Raw genomic sequence first — 20576 nt, forward strand, 5'->3', positions numbered from 1 at the left:
GGGAATCCAATTTCTTACTCTTAGCGACCATCGGTTATCCTCTCTTCGCACTACGTGACCTGTCCATGCCTATGCAAGGTTTCGTTAGGAATACTCTATCCATTTCGGGAGAAATGTTTAACGAACCTTTTCGGCATTTTTGTTCTGCTTCCCTAATTCGCTCACTTAGAGTTGGCAGTGCGAATCGAGGCGACATAACCAGGACAGCAACCAACAACGATTGCATGCTTGCATAGTGCGATTTCACCCAGTCACATGTAAAACAAGCGCAATTAATATGCCCTTACCTTACTTGGTATATTACCCTGCTACGTCGGTGAAAGCGCTTGAAAACAATATTCACATTAAAATGAATGAACAAGCATTTATTGTCTTCCCTCGAGTGGTGGCACCTCATGCTTTTCTGAAAAGTTTTCGCAGTGTTTTACACAGCCCGAACAGGAAGACACAGGACAAGATTAACAATGGATGTTTACCAACTCGCCCAACAAAGTACCGCACTGTTTTACAGGCTCGTTCAAATATGCACCAGCATTCATGTTTAACCAATGCGCAGCACCTTTACAGAAATCACAGGAAAGGATCTGCTAAACTAGCTTCCGGTCACTTCTCTTCTTTCTCGCTTATCTTTTGTTTATTGCCTTTCCCCGTGAGTAATTGTTCCTTCGGTCGGACATTCAGTGGATGGAAGCGGCAGCCACATTTACTGCCTGATTAAGATAAACTTATAGCATGCGATTTTTACACGGGCCGCTGACACCAAAGAGAGAAAAAGAAAATTCTGCTTCATGATTTAATTGGAGCAGGTAGTAATGCGAAAATTGTTCACGTTGAAGTCAATGGACAAACTATCATCGTTGCTTCTGATTTGAATTTCGCGGCCTTCGACTGTGTCTGGGGAGTGACCGTTCAAATAAAAACCTGCTTGATAGTGGCGCCACGAGCGGCGTTTAAACAGTGCATGGCCAAGCGTTGTCGAGTATGACAATTCTCGTTATCTTTGACAAGCCTTAAGAGAAAAAGCCCTTTCGCTCACGTTTTCTTTTTTTCCTTTTCACCCTGAAACTTCACCCGTTATCGAGGCTATCTGCGTCTATCAGCGGCAATCTGAGCGAGTGTCGTGTTTAATTTCTTCTCCGCGTGTTCCTTGTGGGCCGAAGACGTGAGTGTGCGTCCAACGTGGTTGCACTTTGCCATCGCTCGCATCATCTGCGCGGCGGAGTGAATTTCGGTGGCTTGCACGCGTGTGCAGCTTGGACGTGGTGGTCTCGTCATGGGCCTGTCGTAGTGAACAGCGCAGGCTGGGTACGCCGACGCCACTATGATGGCAGGAGTGTTCGACCTGGAGCTACACGACGCCGAAAATGACAGGAACGACGAGTCCAGTGACGACGCCATCGAAGTGGACGAGCAGGTAGGCAAGCAGCGGTTGGGCCCTGCAGCTGGCACATGGCACGGCATGGCACCACATGCCGCCCAGCGCTTGCAATGCGGCCGCGTCTAGCGGTGTGCTCGCGCAATCCTACCGGACTCCCTGCGTGTCCCTTTGCGCGTTCAGCGCGCGGCGTGCACGGAGAAGCGTACCGTATGGCGGCCCAGCGCGCGCTGGCGCCCTTGCTTGCTGCTCCACTAGCCCAGTTCAGCCGCATTCCGGCGGCAATTGCTGCGAGGAATTTGCCGCCGCCCCGCGCGCCGGGGGAGGTATCAATTGTCCGTAGGGGACTGGTGCGTCGTCGTCATCTTTTGTTTATTTTGACACGTGCTCTCAGTCTGCGGCGAAAGCCTGGTATCTTGGGTTTCACCACGCACGTTCGCCGAGTGCCGGCACCGCCGGCGCGCCTTCCTAGGAAGCGTAATTGCGCGAGCCGCAGGTGTGCGGACTTCGGCTTGCGTAGGCTCTCCTCACCCGTCTCTCCCCCATGCTATCGGCCGTCACCCCCCCCCTCCCCCCCCCATCCGCCGTCCCAAGCCGCTTTCTCCCCTCGTGGGAATGCTTGCACCCGAGCCTAGTGCACGATGCCACTCCAAGTCTGGGCACGCCGTCCATGATTTCGCGTGCGCGGATGCCAGTGTCCTGGTGGGTGCCCGCCGAAAGTGATACAAAAGACGCGGAAACTGCGCGACCTCGCCGCTTCCAAGCGTCACGGCGGTGTGTCATCAGCTGGGATTGTCGCGCCGACGTTGCGCACTATTGGTGACATATCGTATGCAGGCAGAAGGAGCTGAGGTGTCGCTGATTCAGATGGTTTGACGTTTGACGACGCAGTTTCGTGTTATGCGTTTCGATCGCATGGAAAGCCGCGGCAACGGAAAGAAACCGACGCCCGGCGGAGGAAAACAAAAACAGAACGCCGCTTGCGGTTGGCCGGCGTGGAGCGCGATGCGCAATACTCTCGAATAAACTTGACCTCGAAATGCAGACTTGCAAAGCGCCGCTAGCCTTTCGCCCTCGCAAGGTCGCCGCGGGAGGGGCGTAGACGCGCGTCGTGACGTAGTACTAGCCGCCACGGTGCGTGTACAACATCTGTGCTGCTCTCCTCGCCACGTGCATAACTGCGTTGATGAGGCCGCGCTTTAACGTCGGAATCGCTCGCTGACTGCGGTTGACAGGCGGTTGGGAGGCCGGCGGCCCACGAAACCGAAACTGAATTATGTTTGATGTTTATCCTTTCTCTCTTTGCAGAGCCTGTCGGTGGAGCCTAATATAAACTCCATACTAGAGTAAGCACACCCAGCTTTTTCTTTCTTTTGCCATGTTCTTTTTTTTTCATTGTGTTGAATCTCGTGCAACAGGTGCCCCCAAAACTCTGATTCCAAGAGCTAATATTCCTAAGCCAAAATGAATTTTTAAACTTGTAGCCATGAGCAGGTTGGAGCCTCTTTTCCAAGCACAGCAGACTGCCAAAAAAGTCACTATTATGCTGTAACATTCATGACAACTGCTGCCATCACGTCACTTGTCACAACTTACTTGGGCACACCTTGCTCTTCAGAAGGTGCATTGCCCTTACGCTACAAAAACTGGCACAATGCTCCTGTCAATTTTCTGTGTATGATATTGGCACAGTTGTGTTTCGGTTAGCTCATGTGTCATCACAACTGGTCGCTGAGTGGTGGTGGTGGTGGTGGAAACTTTATTTCCGTAAAAAAACAAAAAAAGAAATCAGTTGTCAGTCGATCAATGGGCTTTTCATTGGCTTCGTGATATAGCCGTCAGACTGTTCATTTCGACGACATCCAAAGCCCAGCTCTCACCGCCTGCAGTTGTACCACAGGTTTGCAGCTGGTCACCGCAGCCTCCCATTGTAGTGGGTTAGATAATGGCTTCTTCATTAAAATGCTTTGTGTTCACAGAGAGCTTTTCATGGAGTGTTAACAATTTCTAAAGGGTGTCAGTGACCGTTGGTGTATTGTAAACACCAAGACGCATAATCCCTTGAGGAGGTTAAATGAATATGAAATTCTGAGTGGCATAAAAATAGCAGTCTCTTTATCCTAAGGAAGATCCTTGTGGTGTTGCCCAACGATTCCTGTATTCTTTTTTTGTTTTCAAGAGTTCACAGCACGGGCACACCACTAGTCTTCCTTGAAGTTGAATTTTGTAATGGGCCCACAATGGGTCCCTAACATTGTAAAGTGAATGACCCACTTTGACTCTTGAACTTGACTTTGGTTCACAGCAGAAATAAACTTGTTTCATTCAATTACCATTGGTGCTTGGCTTGGAAAATATTTGTATGCACGGCTTCCGCATAAATTCCCCACCGCATAGCTGTCATTTTTGTAATTGCTATTCTTTAGCATCTGTGCCTGCTTGTTGGCTGCTTTCTTGTAGTTTGTTGCCTGTTGGCTTATTGATTTACATTAGCAGTCTTTCCTTGTGTTCGCTGCATTGCTGTTCAGTGTATAAGCCCATACGTGAAACGTGGCCTGGATAGGTGCCTTTACAAACCAAGCATTTTGTGCACCTCTTGATGGGTGCCAGCTTGCCTGTTGGAAAAGCACACGTAAGGCTCCAGTGAACCTTAGGTAAAAAAGTTAGCTTGGGGAGGATGAGTCAAGAGGAGCAAAGAGTGATAATTTTTGCTGAATAAACCGCTGACGTTGCTAAGGCAATCTCGCTCGGTGTCACCTGACCAGGGACTTGTTGCTCAAGGTCAAATGCACGAACATGCACACCCTAGTTCAGTCTCTTTTACAGTTGGTGTGATCGGTCCAGCTAGTCACAACAGTATGCCATATAGGGCTATAGGTGAATACGACGTTAAACCCCACAAACCAACTAACGCAAGAAAAAGAAATCAATTTTTGCTGCTCCAATGACACCATGGTAGACATTCACTTTGGGGGCCGCCATGGTTTAGGTTCACAAGGATCTGTAGATGAAATTGGCTGAAGGACGGAAATCTTTGAGGTAAATCTACCACTGCTTCTTGAGTTTTGTCTGAATAGTTGGGTTACATCAACCCTAGAGACAGGATTGAAAATTGACAGGAGCGCTGGCTAACACCTGATTGTTTATTGGAAAACATGGGAGTGTTCGAAAGAAAAAGCATGAAAAACAGGCTTTCACAATGAAAATATTAAAGGTTACCTTATATTGACAAGCACTTACCGATACTCCGTTTCATACATCAGGTGCAACGCAGCGAAAGCTACGCAAGTAGTCCGCAGGAAAAAAAAGGAAGCGTATCACTACGTGCTCGTTTTGTGGCCGAGTGGTTGCTGCGGAAACGGGCTCTATTCCGAGCATACACGTTTGCAATAACTTGCTTCGCATGCCTAGACATCTTCGCAGTGCGGATCTTATAGCAAAAATGCGCACCGAAGAACCATTTTCTCAAAAAGAGATGCGCAGTGCGGAGGGCATAGCCAGCGCCATCTAGTGGCACAGCTGGCAAGGTTGCGGGGCAGCGAAAACGCGACACGAATGAAAACGGCATAAAAAACATACAAAAAACATACAAATTCACCCAATCCGATCCTTTCTCCCTGAAAAAGGTGCTCTTTATGAAGTTGATGGCAAATGTAAGATGTATTAAGCTTCCAGACAAAATAACTATTATTTCCTCTCGTCAAGAGCAGGCATTATTTTTCATCGCGGATGCAGAGAGCGCAAACAAAAGCTGTAGCTTTGGCAGTGTTGCGCTTGATGTATGAAACGGAGTATAGGTGTTCTCTCTGGCCCGCAGTGCTAAAGAAGGTTTGGCTAGTCTCTGGAATGTGTGGCTATAAGTACTTCATAATTCATTGGATGAAAAAAAGAAAGGTAATAAACTGCTCTCTTCTTATGCTGCACTGCTGAGAATACAGAAAACATGAGAAATGCACCTGCATTCTGGATGGTACATTTCAATACAGTCGCAGCAACTGGATTTGCAGGAAAACCTCCGAGGCTATGGGACTGGAGACTCTTGTTTGGTCAAACCTTCTCTGGCTTACTACAAGACAGGTAGCATGCCTGGATAAGCGCCTGTCATTGTGAAGTAACCTATGATGTTCTGGTTGTTTCAGCCTTTTTTCACAGGCTTTTTCTTGTTCATATTGCCACACTGCTGACCATCTTCTGGCGCCACCAAGTGGCAGAATGTCTTGGCACGTGGCTAAGCGTCATCCTCGTCTCTCTTGAGCTTCGCTTGATTAAAAAAGGGCCAGCTCGGTTGTTGTGCTGCTTGCTACGTGTGTTGGTGACATTTGGTGGATTGTGCAGGATATGATCCCATGTACGTTGCCCCCGAAGACGTCAGTGACGCTGCTCATCAACGCGTGGACGTGACTTCTGTCCATAAAGCCAGCCGTCGCCTCCGAGGCCTACAACCTGAGTTCGGACCACTGTCCATCCCGCTACGAACCATGACATCCACGACGAGCAGCCAGACAAGTCAGCCTTCCAGCAACACCCCATCGTTCGTCCTTCGCGCACCGCGATCACCGCCATCATTTCATGGTGACCGATTAGAGGATGTGGAAGACTGGTTGGCCAGTTTTGACCGTGTGGCTGCATTTAACCAGTGGGACGACGAGCGGAAGCTAATGAAAGTGTACTTCGCGCTGCAAGACTCGGCCAAGACGTGGTTTGAGAACCACGAGTCATCCTTTGTCAACTGGGCAGCCTTTCGCCGTGAGGTTGCTCACAACATTCGGCTCGAGTGCACGCAAAGAGAACGCAGAGATTGCATTCCGTTCAAGGTCTCAACAGTCAAATGAGAGTGTGGCCATGTTTGCCGAGGACATTACACGACATTTCAATCGGGCTGACCCTACCATGCCCGAGGCAACGAAGGTACGGCACCTCATGCGCGGGATGAAGGAGCAGCTGTTCGCAGGCATCATTTGCGACCCCCCAAGAACTGTTGCAGATTTCGCGAGAGAAGCTACCAGCATGGAACGTTCCCTGCAGGAACGAAGTACTCAATACGGCTGCCAGGCAAGCGTAGCGGCCACACCCTGCTGTGCGTCCGTGCCAGTAGCAAAGGACGAGGCATTGCGGGAGCTTGTGAGGAGCATTGTCCGTGAAGAGCTGCAAAACCTCCACTTGAATGCTCCCTCTGCAAAGAATTATTCTACCGGGGACGTCATCTGTGATGAAATCCGGCGAGTGGTGCAGCCACCACCAGCACTACAACCGGAGCCATGCATCATGACTTATAGTGATGTCCTACGTCGACCTGCCCCTGAGCCAGATCCATTCCGCCCCGTTTTCGGACCACCACCTCGCTACATGCGCCCCGTTGAGCCACAGCAGTACCAGCGTCCCGCTATCAGCAAGGCGCACTTGTGGCGCACACCCAACAGATGGCCGCTCTGTTATCACTGCGGCGAACCTGGTCACATTCTTCGCAGTTGCCCATACCGGAGAATAGGCTTGAAAGGATTTCCACCAAATGCGCCTCGACCCCGCTATGGCGAAAGACCACAGGAGATTGAGGAGTACCTGGCTTCTAACGAGATGCACCCAACGTCACTACAACGGCAGTCGCGATCGTCATCTCCGAGGCGTTTTGCTTGCCCAGTCGGTACTCCTCCTCTGTGCAATTCAGAGGCACGTCCCCTCACTGGGAAAACTAAACACTGCAACCTCCGGGGGTGAGGCCGCCCCTACGTTTCAGGTTAAACAGCCTCCACCCGACTATTTGACGTGGCGGCCCGAGCGGCGACGACCCGATCCGATAAGCTTACCAACGTGCTGCGAATGCATTGTTTCCGGGGAAATTTTTGTAACCGCCGACAGTTGTGATGTGGCCGCACTAGTGGATACCGGCGCCGATTTCTCCGTCATGAGCAGCCAGCTAGCCACGGCCCTCCTTAAGGTTCTGACGCCTTGGTCTGGGCTAATGATGCGTACCGCCGGTGGTCATGTAATGACGCCGATTGGCATGTGCACTTGCCGCATAGAGATCTGCGGTTTTACTTTCACTGGCACATTTGCCGTATTACAAGAGTGCTGCAAAAATCTGATTCTCGGCAGGGAGTTTCTTCAAGAGTATGGTGCTGCTATAGACCTTCGGGAGCAGCTCGTGGTGTCGTTTTCAACCAAGCGAGCCGTTGATAGCAACATGGACTTCCGAAAAACGATGTTGCGCGTCTGTGACGACCACATAACGATCCCTCCGCGTGCGAGCAAGTTCGTCACAGTCGAATGTGATCACAGCACTGGCACGCGTGGCATTGCTGAAGCTAACATGTCACTGCTTCTAACTCGACAAGTTTGTGTAGCTCGGGGGTTTGTCGAACTTGTCCGTGGCCAAGCCGAAGTGCTAGTGACAAACTTCACATGTGAACCCCAGCATTTGACGGCGAACACGACGGTCGCTTATTTTGAAGAACTTGGAGAATGTACAGGCCAGTACGCTTTATCCAACACGTCCGACCTCGACAATGCGACGCCTACAGCCATTCAGACTGATGTGAACCCGCACCTCTTGCCCAGTCAGAAACGCTGCATAGAGAATCTTGTTGATTCGTTCCGCAGTTGTTTTGCATCAACCTCCAAGGTCCGACAGATGCCACTAACGAAGCACCGAATAATAGTTGCCAATGACCAACGTCCACTATGTCAGTGTCCTTACCGGGTGTCTTCAAAAGAATGTGATGCCATCCGCCGCCAAGTTACAGAAATGCTCCAGGAGGACGTTATTCAACCGTCGACGAGCCCCTGGTCTTCGCCTGTTGTCCTCGTCGCGAAGATGGATGGAACCTTGAGGTTCTGCGTGGATTACAGACGCCTCAACAATGTCATGAAAAAGGATGTGTACCCCCTGCCGCGCATAGACGATTCCCTCGATCGCCTTCGCCATGCCACTTAATTTTCATCACTTGACCTCTGCAGTGGATATTGGCAAATAGAGGTTGACGAGTGAGACCTTGAGAAGACCGCTTTTATTACGCCAGATGGTTTGTATGAGTTTAAAGTGCTCCCGTTTGGATTTTGTTCGGCTCCTGCCACATTTCAACGAATGATGGACTCTGTACTCTCTGGTCTGAAGTGGCAGTCATGCCTCGTATATCTCGACGACGTTGTGGTTTTCTCGGACACGTTCGATGAGCGCCTGAAACGTTTGTGCGCTGTCTTCGAAGCCATCCGATCTGCCAGTCTCTCTAAAACCCGAAAAATGCCACTTTGCTTTTAACGAGCTGAAATTTCTCGGCCACATTGTCAGCGCTCGAGGTGTTAGCCCAGACCCAGAGAAGACGGCCGCTGTCGCTTCATTTCCCAAACCAGTGGATAAATGAAGCTTGCGTCGATTTCTCTGCCTCTGCGCGTACTATCGCCACTTTGTTAACAATTTCTTCAAGATCGCTGAGCCTCTGACCTGCCTGACAAAAGACGCCGAGCCGTTCTTTTGCGGCCCCGACCAGGAAAAAACTTAAAACTTTCACGGAACTCAAGTCCCGTCTCGAATGTACGCCTATACTTGGCCACTTCGACGAAGAGGCTGACACGGAACTGCACACGGATGCCAGTAATGTTGGCCTCAGTGCGGTCCTTGTTCATTGGCAGAACGGTGCAGAAAGTGTCGTTGCTTACGCCAGTCGCACTTTGTCCCTTTCCGAAGTTAATTATTCAACTACCGTAAAGCAGTGCCTCACTGTTGTGTGAGCAGTCATGAAATTTTGCCCGTACTTGTACGACCGTCCGTTTCGTGTCGTGAGCGACCATCACTCTCTGTGTTGGCTGGCAAACCTGAAAGATCCATAGGGTCTGCTTACTCAATGGAGCCTTCGGTTGCAAGAATTTGACGTTACTATTGTGCACAAGTCCGGCAAGAAACGCAGTGATGCTGACTGTCTGTCCTGCGCCCCTACTCCCTGCCACGCGGACGGCTCCGATGACGATTCCGCTTTCCTCGGTGTTATCGCGACATCCACCTTATCCCGAAAGCAGCAGGCTGACTCTGAACTTTTGCCCCTCATTGAATACCTTGAAGGAACCGTGTCATCTCCTCCTCAGCTCTTCAAGCGCGGACTGTCGTCATTTTGCCTGTGCGATGGTGTGCTCTACAAGAACTACGGTCCAACAGAAACTGCTTATCTTCTTGTAGTACCCACAACGCTACATGACTAAGTTCTTCGTGCGTGCCACGATGACCTTTCTTGCGGCCATCTTGGGTTTTCTCGCACATTGGCACGGATACGCCAAAAGTACTACTGGCCCAGGCTAGCTGCCGTTGTGTACCGCTATGTCCGTACCTGCCGTGAGTGCTAGCGGCGGAAGACACCACCCCTTAAACCAGCTGGGCTCCTGCAGCCTATCGATTCCCCGAAATTCCCATTTCAACAGGTCGGCATGCACTTACTGAGCCCATTTCCGAAGTCCTCCATGGGTAACAGGTATACAGCGGTTGCTACTGACTACCTCAGCTGCTACTGTGAGACCAAGGCCATTGCCCATGGTACCGCAGAGGAAGTTGCGCATTTCTTCATTCACAACATTGTACTCCGTCATGGTGCACCAACAGTCTTAACTAACAGAGGAACCTGTTTACGTCGGCACTCACGAGTGAGGTACTTCGACTCAGTGGCACCACCCACCGCAAGACAACAGCCTATCATCCTCAAACTAATGGACTGACTCAGCGGCTAAACAAGACAATTGCTGATATGATTTTTATGTATGTAGACGACAATCATGGGAACTTGGACCGAATTCTGCGGTACATCACGTTCGCATACAACACTGCACTCCAGGAAACAACACGCTTCACTCCATTTCATTTGGTTCATGGATGCGAACCCTTGACTATGCTGGATGCCATGCTTCTTCCAGATTCTGCTCCCTCCACTGTCGTAGGGGCTGACCAATTTATTTGTGACGCAGCTTGCCCGACAGCGAATTTGGCACCAACAAGTGCATAACGCCCAGCGCTACAACCTGCGACACCGAGAGGTGACTTACACGCCCGGCGACCAAGTCTGGGTATGGAACCCAATACGGTTGTGAGGGCGCTCTGAAAAGCTTCTGTGGCGTTACTTTGGACCTTACGAGGTGCTCCGCTGCCTCAGCGCGGTGAACTACGAGGTGCTACCACAAGGCATTGTCCGCTCCTCTCGGCAGCCGAAATCTGAAATAGTTCACGTTGCCAGAATGAAGCCATATTACAATCGTTAAACCATTTTAGGGTCCAAACCAGAGCCAGAGACGGTCCCATATAACTTGCCCCGCTTTTCTATTATTCCCCTACGCTTGCGGCATCGGGTCGATGCCTCTTGGAAGGGGGGCAATGTCACACTGCTGACCATCTTCTGGCGCCACCAAGTGGCCGAATCTCTTGGCACGTGGCTAAGCATCATCCTCGTCTCTCTCGAGCTTCGCTTGATTAAAAAAGGTCCAGCTCGGTTGTTGTGCTGCTTGCTACGTGTGTTGATGACAATATCAGCATGCTTTCGAATCAACGACCTGTTGCACATAAGTACTCTTGTTGCCTTCCATTTTTTTCTTGTCTTTGTTATGCTAAAATTTGCGGACGGTTCCAGCTTAGAACAATGGCATAGCCAGAAGTATTTTCCGAGGGGTGTTGTACGCCACCGGTCGAAAAAATGCTCAAAAAATGACAAAAGGAAAGGAGGGATGCAACACTTGTGAAATTTTTGTGGGTTCTGACACCGAACCCCCTCCCCCCTCCTCCCTGGAAATTTTCATTCATGTCAACTTGGAGCGGCCAGCGCATAATTGGGGGGCCCTTTAGTAGCATGCGCAAAAGGTTCCTTGTGACTGGTGCACGACAATTCCTCTTTCATCGAAGTCCCTCAACACCTTTCAGGGCAGGGCTATGTGGTTCGGAGAGTACGCATTTGATGGGCAGTAATCATGGGGGATGCAGCTGGTGGCAAGCTGTCACATTACTGTTCTTAGGATAGAACTTAAGAAAGCAGTAGTTGCTGACTGAGGGCCGTGGTACACAGCATGTGTGTTACTCTGCTGAACACTACATGAAATCAGTTAATATTTGACCATACCAAACATATCAGATGCATTGAAATTCTAGACCTTAGAGTTTGGCTGATCAGCTTTTTTTTTTTGAGGCAACTGAAAAAGCTTCAACGGTGCAGCGGCTGCTGCACCCTTGAGTTGTATCCAACTGTACAGTCAGATACTTTTTTGGCGTAATGCGTGGGTTGCTGTGTTTGTTGTGCCACTCATTTTGTTGCTAGCAGCATGTTCCTTTCATCCCTAAAACGTGATATGCAGTGTCAGATGGAGGTAACCTTTGGAATAGGTGACATACTTCTGCTTTCCTGGGCTAAGTCGTTGAGAAGTAAAATGCCCAGAAATGTTGTAACGGTCAGGGTTGGTCTAAGTTGCATACAGGGGAGTTGAACACCGCCAAAATTAACACATTGTGATATATGACAGACTATGACATCGTGATTGTGTATCATGGCAGTTGTATGAAGAGCTGGCTGGGTATGTGGTGTAGATTATAATCCTTCAGACAATGTTTCAAGGGGGTACATAAAAGTGGTGACTAGACAATGTAGGCTGACTGGGGAAGTGGTATTGACTGGGATTCCACCTTTACTATGTGTGTAGGCCTTTTTGTGCCTTAAAGCGAAGCAATATATGCATAGGTGGCCTCGGTTAAAAAGTGGCTCAGGTGCGGAATAGTATATTGTGGTGCTGTCCACTGAAGTACAAAAGATGTGCTCTGTAAGCCAACTGGTCTAGTCTCTTTCATTGTACCGTGCTTATATACTGATCTCAATTTACCTGGGGAATCAATGAAGCAACAGCAATGGCTGTAGTGCTGAGTTAGCGGTGCTGTCCCTTCATTTTCACAGCTGTTACAGAAAACCTGAGGTACGCCGCGGTCCTAAGTGACATTTATTCGCGCTAATAAAGCGCAAGACATAATTAGATTGTGTGATAATATAAGTGTCTTTTAATAGTCTACTTCTGGTAGTATGGCTCTCCTAAAGTTCAGATTGCTGCGATTACACAAGCAACAGTTCGAGCTGCATCTGCAGTGTTGGAGGCTTCACAGCTGGAAGCAGTTGGTGAATTGAGTGCAGTTGGGGGCATGCATGTTGCTTGTCAACACTTGATTTACACCTCGTACATGTTGGGATATGTTGAGTGTGTAAGAAAGCTGGAGAGAAAACAGGCTGCCGACATTTCATTCCATTTCTATTCACACTCCGTACGGTGAAAGTAATATTGCATAATTTGTGTTATATGCTAACTTTTTTGCTCTCTAGACAAATCGAAGAAAACAAAGATTAAACCGCATATTTATCTTTTATTACAGTGTTTGTTATTGGGTGGTGCCCCGTTTGATAAAGAAAGGCTGGTATTTTGATTATTGATTCAAGTATAAAGTGTTAATACAGAACTTGTAGGCTGACTTGAAAAGCAGGTGGCACCAAGGTAGTGTTCACATAAAACAGCTCTCCTTGCCGACCTTGAAGGACTATAGACACTTCATTTTTCAGTTCGTGTTTTATCTTCTGCAGTGTTGCATAAGACATTACTGTACATGGACCACCTCGTAATATTCGCCTATGGCTGCTGAATAATTTAAAATCTAATATCTTTCCTCGCCAGTTTCGGTTTCAACAGCTGAGCAATGGCTGTGATGTCAGTGATGTCTAGGTCATGTGAGGGATGAATAAAACAGTGATATAATTAAGGGTTGGAGTGTTCGGGTTTTATTTTCTGATAACTCTGCTGACTTTTTTCGATGTTTATTTGCAAACACAACTTCCTGTTTGTTTTTCTGTTATTTTCTGCTGAATAAATAGTTTTTTTGTTTTTTTCGGTGAGATAAAGGCATTCGTGTACAGTTAAAGTGACGTAGTGTACATTTTGGCTTTTTTTTTCTTGTACGTTGTTTAATCCACTTTTATTTAATGTACTGTTTCTTATATATACAGCTAAGAACATGGAAGAAAATGCTATTGTCATGATGAAAATTAGCGGTAAGACAAAACGCATATGTAAACGATAAATTCATACGCTTGACAAACGAGTAACTGAAATATTATTTATTACGATCAAATTTTTGCATAAATCAAATTACTTAAAAAAGAAATACGCTTCTCTCAGCTTGTGTCTAAGAAGTGTCACATGGAAAGAAACTGGCGGGCTTTGGTCTACGCAATTTCCTAGATACACTTGCGCTGCAAATTCTCACGTCTCCGCTTCACCCCTCGAAGTGCCTGCCTTGCGCCCTTCTCAAACGCTTGACATGTCTATGAGGGTCGGGAAGAACAGCTGGCATTTTTTTCCCATTCGTGGTAACATGAATAATGCGTCAAAACCCTCAACCACTGTACTTAAACCAATGATGCCACTGTCTCGCATCATACCACTGGATTGAATACTGCTGTAATTTTCTCCCGTCACCGAGAGTTTGCGGTGTGCATGAAAAGGTACTGACTTTTTTCATTTTAAACCGAACTTCTTTAAACGCTTTCGGCGTAACTTTTACGGTGTTTTTCGGTTTAAACCGAGAAGTCCAGCCCCTAGATATAATCAATCCTGCTCCATTTTTATTCACCAGAACACTAAAGCCAGCTAAGAATTACAAAATGTGAAGAGTCAGCTGCTGTTTTTTCATGCCGCGCGCGACCTAGACTTGGTTGTGACGTCGCAGCCATGTCTCGGCTGCTGAAACTGGCTAGAAAAGAAATGTTAATTAAAAATTATTCAGTGGTCATAGGCAAATACCGAATAGGGATTCATATACTACAGGAATGCCTTACGTATCATCAACAAGAAAAGGAAAGCCACCAAAATTTGGTGTCTATACTCTTTTAAAAGGTAACTGGCACAGTACGAACGCTTACACTTGATGACAGTGGCACTTCTGAGCATCCCAACACATCTCCAAGAGCATGGTCCACTTTTCTCTGGCGTGCTGTCCCTGATGGGGCCTTGCGTGTGCACAGTGCGAGGAAAATATTCCAGGAAGTGTTACAGGGTGGCTTCTTGCGAAGGTTGGAAACTGGATAAATTGCACATTGACACACATTTAAGTGAGCTGTTCTTCATGGCACTCTACTCATATCAATTTATACTTTTCCTGAAGCCAATAATTAAAAAGGTTATCTAATTTGTATTTATGCATTCATTAAGCTTTGCAGAATGGAAGAAAATGCTGCGGACTAAGCCACACGACCCTCACTCTTGCTCTTGCTCTTGGCTTGATTGCTCTAGTACCCTGTCTTTCTTAAAATCTTGGCTACACTTATAATAAGGGATTAATTACTCATTGACATCCACACAAGCGCAGCCATATGGCTACAAAGGAGAGCTATACAGCTTTCTCAGAAACTTTGTAGTTAAAGAAAAATTAGTCCTGGTCCGGATATCAAACCCGGAACCACCACCTTTCCGGGGCAGTCGCTCTACCAACTGAGCTAACCAGGACGGTCAGCAGGACAGATGGTAGGGCGAGAGCGAATTGATCAATAACTCGAAGCTGGAATGGTGTTGGTCAAATATTTAGGGGAATCCCCCAAGGCGGAGTAGATTTGTAATTTGGGAATAATTACTCATTTAGTTGAAACATCTGGTGCATATACAGTTAAACATGCATATAGCCGGGCGCAATATCTTTGAGCTGATTTCTTTCCTCTTCTGATGCCTCGCACATGGCTTGCTCGCACATGGCTTGTATGTGTGTTCGCTTACCTTACGACTGGCTCGCATCTTGCGGTTGATGCATTGCAGGCTGCAAGATGTGGAGAAGATCCAGCTGTCAGAGCACACAGTCAACCCGGACCAGGAGAAGACTGGCCCCAAGGACTTTGAGCTACTCAAGGTGTTGGGCAAGGGTGGCTACGGAAAGGTGAACACCAGTTCAGATTCTGAGGCAGTGTTTGCCGCATTCGTGCCGAGCACTCCAAAACTGCTGACCAAAAATACTGCAGCCATTTTGGGGACTAATTGTCATTGGATAATGATAGGACTTTATGTACACAAGCATGGGGCCTCTGAATAGAAGGAAATTTTCACTGAAATAGAGAGAATTGCCTAGTGCAATTGGGAACCTCTATTCACGCAATAACATTGAAGGCCTCGGTACCCAAAATATCCAGCGTCGGCATTGTTGTTGGCTAGGTGAAAAATCGCAGGCACGGCGTTTGCAGGTGGTAGCTGTCAGCCGACATGGCTGAGCGCTGGTTCTTCTATAGTTTGGGCCAATTAAGGAGTTCGCATGATATTGGATAGTTGGGAGGAACTGCCATCTCCTACAAGGTGGGAAGGTGGAATAAGCATGAACCTTCCAGTTGCTCTTGAATGCCGGAATGCAGTTGCTCATGCCTGCATAGCCTCGGCTATGCAGGCACACTCGTGTGGCTTATTTGGTTAATGCGGAGCTTTATATATCAGGTACTCACCTATACAACTGGTATAGCCAGATAACGTGGTAGCTTAATATTGTGTGCTAATAAGAATGTGTGATATATTAGAGGCACAAATTAGGGAATTGGTAAGTTAACAGAGCAAAGTCTACACTTAATGCTATCGCATCTTACTGTTGAAGGCACAGCTTAAGTATCCTCCTTAATTATTTCATTAGCCTTCATTATTGAAGAGCAGAGTGCTTCCCTGGGGATTTGCAAAACGTAAATGATGTGGCCATCTAGCGAAGATAAGGAAGATGCAGGCGGGCAGACAGCAACTACGGAAGGAAAAAATTTATGCGGGCAAACTGAAGTCCACACTGAAAAGAAAGCAACTTGGCAATTTTTATTTTGCAGCATAGGGTGATAGCGCTGTGTACACTTAGCACTCGGAATGAGATTAACCTGCCTCTGGGCACAATCCTTTGAGAACAATCTAACTGCGTCTTGCGAAGCTGTGCTAGATAATGGGGCTCTTACAAAAGGTTGATAAGGCTTTGTGCTAGCACTAATAACAAAAGGGCACCAATTCAAATGGGAAGCATCTCGGTTTATGGCATTGTCTGTGTCCGCTTCGGAACGACGATGTAGTGGAAGATTTTAGCATATAGTAGTCAAGGAATTAGATACAGTGAAACCTCGTTATAATGAACAGTTAAAAAATCTGAAAATAGCTCGCTATATCCATATTTCATAGCATAAAATTTCATAGAAAATACATGCAAAGCAGCAAAATTCAATTGGAGAAGGCACAGCAACTCGGAGGGTGCTTACTTGGGTCATGTCCATTTATTTACGCGCAAAGAACTGCGTTATCGCGGCCTGCTTTTTTTGTGTTGATTGCGTTCCGTATCACGCCCTGTTCTACAGTTTGCAAACACTCAACAAGGGCAAACCAATTGCCCTCAGTAGCACTACAGTGGCGGCGCAGTAAATCTAATGCAGCAAGCGCTTCTTGTGAAGTCGGAATGTTCACATCGTCTGCAGGGTCAGCCTGAGCTTTGTCTGCGGGATGTTCAGAATCTTCCGCAGCGATTTCAGCGTCCGTCAGTACAGCCGTGGTCGCTGCGATGTTGTCGCCGCCTCCAATGTTTTCTACAGTCATTGTTGCGGGCATGTCACCAACAAGACGCGAAAAATCGTTCCAGGCCTCATCGAGCTCGCGGAGCTCTGCTTCTGCTTCATAGGAATCGTCCCCATTGTCGGTCGATGCATGGGCCTCTTCTGGAACAAAACCTGAGTGCCGGAAGCAGTTGGCAATCGTTTCGCCTTTCACGCTGTCCCATGCCGCTTTAATGCTCCCAGCAGGCCGATCTTTAACTCCGGCTTCATGAGAAGAGTGTCAGTCCCCTCTTGTAAACTGCCGTGAAGGCCCTGATTTTATCTCAGCTTAGTTTTCAATGTCAGTGCTGCTCTTTTTTTCACGTTCATTGCTATCGCAGCACTATGCACACCTGCGCATCACACTCGACACGACCACCGACGCAGCCTTCACCGAACGCACGCTACGATGGCCACGTCGTGACTCTGCTGCTAACACTAAAACGCAAATGACGCAAAAAGGTAAAAGCAACATTCGATCGTGCCGCTGCCGCCGCTGCTGAAGTGGCACTGTCAGCGCCTGCGAGGAAGTCCTGAACGTTTGCTGTGCCGCACAACACACTTGTAGTGCAACGAAGCCTACTTCCTGCTATTAAAATGAGGTAGCGCTTGGCGTCGTGAAGTTCGTTATATCTGTTTTATGCCGAACCACATTCGCTATGGTAAGTTAAAAATACATGCACTTGACAAAAATATTTCGGAAGAGTTCAATGTATTCAATAATTCGTTATATACGTGTTCATTATATCGAGGTTTGACTGTATTCACATTCTGAAAAGTAAATTGCAAACTTGGCCTTTTGCCTGACTTGCATATTGGAACGGAAAATGGTAGGTGTACCGTATTTTCCGATGTATAAGACTGACTTTTGTATAAGACGCACCCCCCATATGTACAGGCTTTCAATGAAAAGGTTGGTATATAAGACTCACCTTAATTTACCTATTTAGGGCAACAGGACTCTACTGTATGTGCTTGCGTGATCATTGCTAAATGCTCCGTGCCCGTGAGAACACTCCTTACACTGCACGAAAAGATAAAAAGAAGTCAATACTCACACCCCAAAAAAGCTCTCATCGGCACAGCAGCAACACTATTTTCACTCAGTCTTCAAAGGTTCCATCTTCGGAGGCCCTATAAAAAGTTCATCGATTTCTGGCGGCAGTGTTGCTGGGGCATCTTCTTCGGGCTCAGAATTGCTGCTCTGATTGTCGTCTTGCTCAAGCGCCGCTGAAGCTAGCAGGCCAGCCATGTGGAAGCCTGCAGTTATCGTTCCCTCTGAAACTGAACTCCAGGCATCCTGGACCCGCCACGACAGGGCAGTGATCTCCTTCATGGATCACTGCCTTGTCGTGGCGGAGGAGCTTGCGAAACTCGATGAAGTCGTGAGCTCTATTGTGTAGGGCCACCCAAGATAGACAGGTCACGGCAAAGAGTTCTGACAAAATGTGATTCACTGGAGAAGGTAATGGCAACCCACTCCAGTATTTCCTGCCAAGAAAACCCTATGGCCAGTCACAATAGCATTAATGATAGGGCACCGGAAGATGAGCCCCCCAGGTTGGAAGGCATCCCACGTGTTACTGGGGATGAACAAAGGGCGATTCTTCGTAGCTCCAGGACGAATGAAGCGGCTGGGTTAAAGCCAAAAGGATGGTCAGTTGTGGATGTGTCGGGAAGCGACCGGAAATTTCGATGTTGCAAGAAGATATATCACATAGCAACATGGAATGTAAGATCTACGACGAAAAGGTAAACTGAATGCCGTCAAGCGAGAAATGGATAGATTGAACACTGATATTTCAGGTATCAGCGAACTCAAGTGGACCGGAATGGGAGAATTTAACTCCGGTGACCATTATGTCTTTTATTGTGGGCACGAATCCAGGAGAAGGAATGGGGTCGCTCTCATAGTAAACAAATAAATGGGCAAAGCAGTGCTAGGGCGCAACCCCGAAATCAACAGAATGATTTCACTTCGGATCCAAGGTCACCCTTTCAACATAAGTTATCAAAGTCTATGCACCAACCACTACTGCTGAAGAAGCTGACGTTGACAGATTTTATACTGACTTGCAATGCCTTTTAGACCGCACTCCATCATCAGACGTCCTTTTTCTCATAGGAGACTGGAATGCTAAGTTGGGGAGTGAAGAAACATCTGGAATTACAGGCAAGTTCGGTCTTGGTGAGCCAAATTAAGCTGGGCAGAGGCTAGTAGAGTTTTGTCAAGAAAACGACCTGACCAAAGCGAATACTCATTTTCAACCACACAAGAGGCGCCTGTACTCATGGACTTCACCGGACGGTCTGTACAGGAATCAGATTGATTATATTCTTTGCCGGCAGAGATAGAGAAGCGCTATACAAGCATTAAAAAAAGGGCTGGGGCCGATTGTGGCACCGATCATCAGGTTCCAGTTGCCAAATTTAAGCTTCGATTGAGGAAAACGCAGGAAACTAAAAGGACTTTCAGGTATGATCTGGATCAATTTCCATCAGAATATGCTGTGGAAGTGAGGAATCGATTTCAAGAATTAGATCTAGAAGACAGAGAGCCTGAAGAGATGTGGACTGATGTTCGTGATATAATACAAGTTGCTACTAAGGCAGCTCCAAAGCTAAAGAAATGCAAGGAAGCAAACTGGTTATCTAAAGAGGCTATGCAAATAGCTGAGGAAAGGAGGATGGCAAAAGTTATGGGGGAAAACGAAAGATACAAGGTTCTCAATGCGGATTTTCAGAAAATAGCAAGGAGAGATGAGAATTCCTTCCTGAATACACAGTGCCAAGCAGTTGAGGACAATAGCCGATTGAGCTTTGTATAAGACAATCAAAGATATCAAATGAAGCTTCTGTGCTAAGCTGGGCGTGATAAAGGACAAACGAGGCAGGGACCTCACTGAAGCCTCAGAGATAAAGAAGAGGTGGCAGGAATACGCAGAACTGTACAAGAAGGACCCGGATGTGCAAACCCAACATAAGATGGTTATGATTACTGATTTCGAGTCGGGCATCCTGAAGAGTGAATTTGAATGGGTCTTAGCCAGCCTTGCTAAGAACAAAGCTAGCGGAATTGATGGCATTCCAGCTGAGTTGCTTCAAAACCTCAACCATGACACTGTTAACGTTCTGTATACATTATGTCAGCAAAGTTGGACAACCCTGCAGTGGCCACAAGATTGGAGGAGGTCAGTTTACATCCCCATTCCAAAGAAACGCAGTGCCAAAGATTGTTCCAACTACCGCACGATCGCGCTTATTTCGCATGCTAGCAAGGTGATGTTGAAAATCCTCCAAGGTAGGCTGCAGCAGTATGTGGATCGGGAGCTTCCGGACGTGCAAACTGGGTTTCGCAAGGGAAGAGGAACTAGAGACCAGATTGCCAACCTTTGCTGGATCATGGAAAAATCATCAGAGTTCCAGAAACCCATCTACTTCTGCTTTATTGATTATATGAAAGCGTTTGACTGCGTAGATCATAGCAGATTGTGGCAAGCTCTCCAAGAGATGGGAGTTCCAATTCACCTCATCTGTCTCCTCAGGAACCTGTATGAAGGGCAAGAGGCCACAGTCAGAACTGGGCATGGTCTTACTGATTGGTTTTCAATTGTGAAAGGAGTGAG

At 47.6% G+C, this 20576-nt stretch overlaps 1 protein-coding gene across 2 annotated transcripts in view; it reads left to right on the forward strand.

The window, feature by feature from the left end:
* The first annotated feature begins 963 nt into the window (after nucleotides 1-963).
* The window catches only part of S6k (Ribosomal protein S6 kinase), a 96695-nt gene continuing 77082 nt past the window's right edge, over nucleotides 964-20576 (forward strand). Inside the window, exons 1-3 of one of the 2 annotated variants that reach the window (XM_084597392.1) lie at nucleotides 964-1414; nucleotides 2684-2721; nucleotides 15173-15290. In XM_084597392.1, the coding sequence (XP_084453518.1) occupies nucleotides 1322-1414; nucleotides 2684-2721; nucleotides 15173-15290 (249 nt within the window). In that variant the 5' untranslated portion in view covers nucleotides 964-1321. The remainder of the gene's footprint in view (nucleotides 1415-2683; nucleotides 2722-15172; nucleotides 15291-20576) is intronic. The other variant, XM_084597393.1, reaches the window with a different exon arrangement.

Source organism: Amblyomma maculatum, chromosome 3 (assembly GCF_055883805.1).
Source record: "Amblyomma maculatum isolate TAMU_Amacu chromosome 3, ASM5588380v1, whole genome shotgun sequence".
Classification (NCBI taxonomy): domain Eukaryota; kingdom Metazoa; phylum Arthropoda; class Arachnida; order Ixodida; family Ixodidae; genus Amblyomma; species Amblyomma maculatum.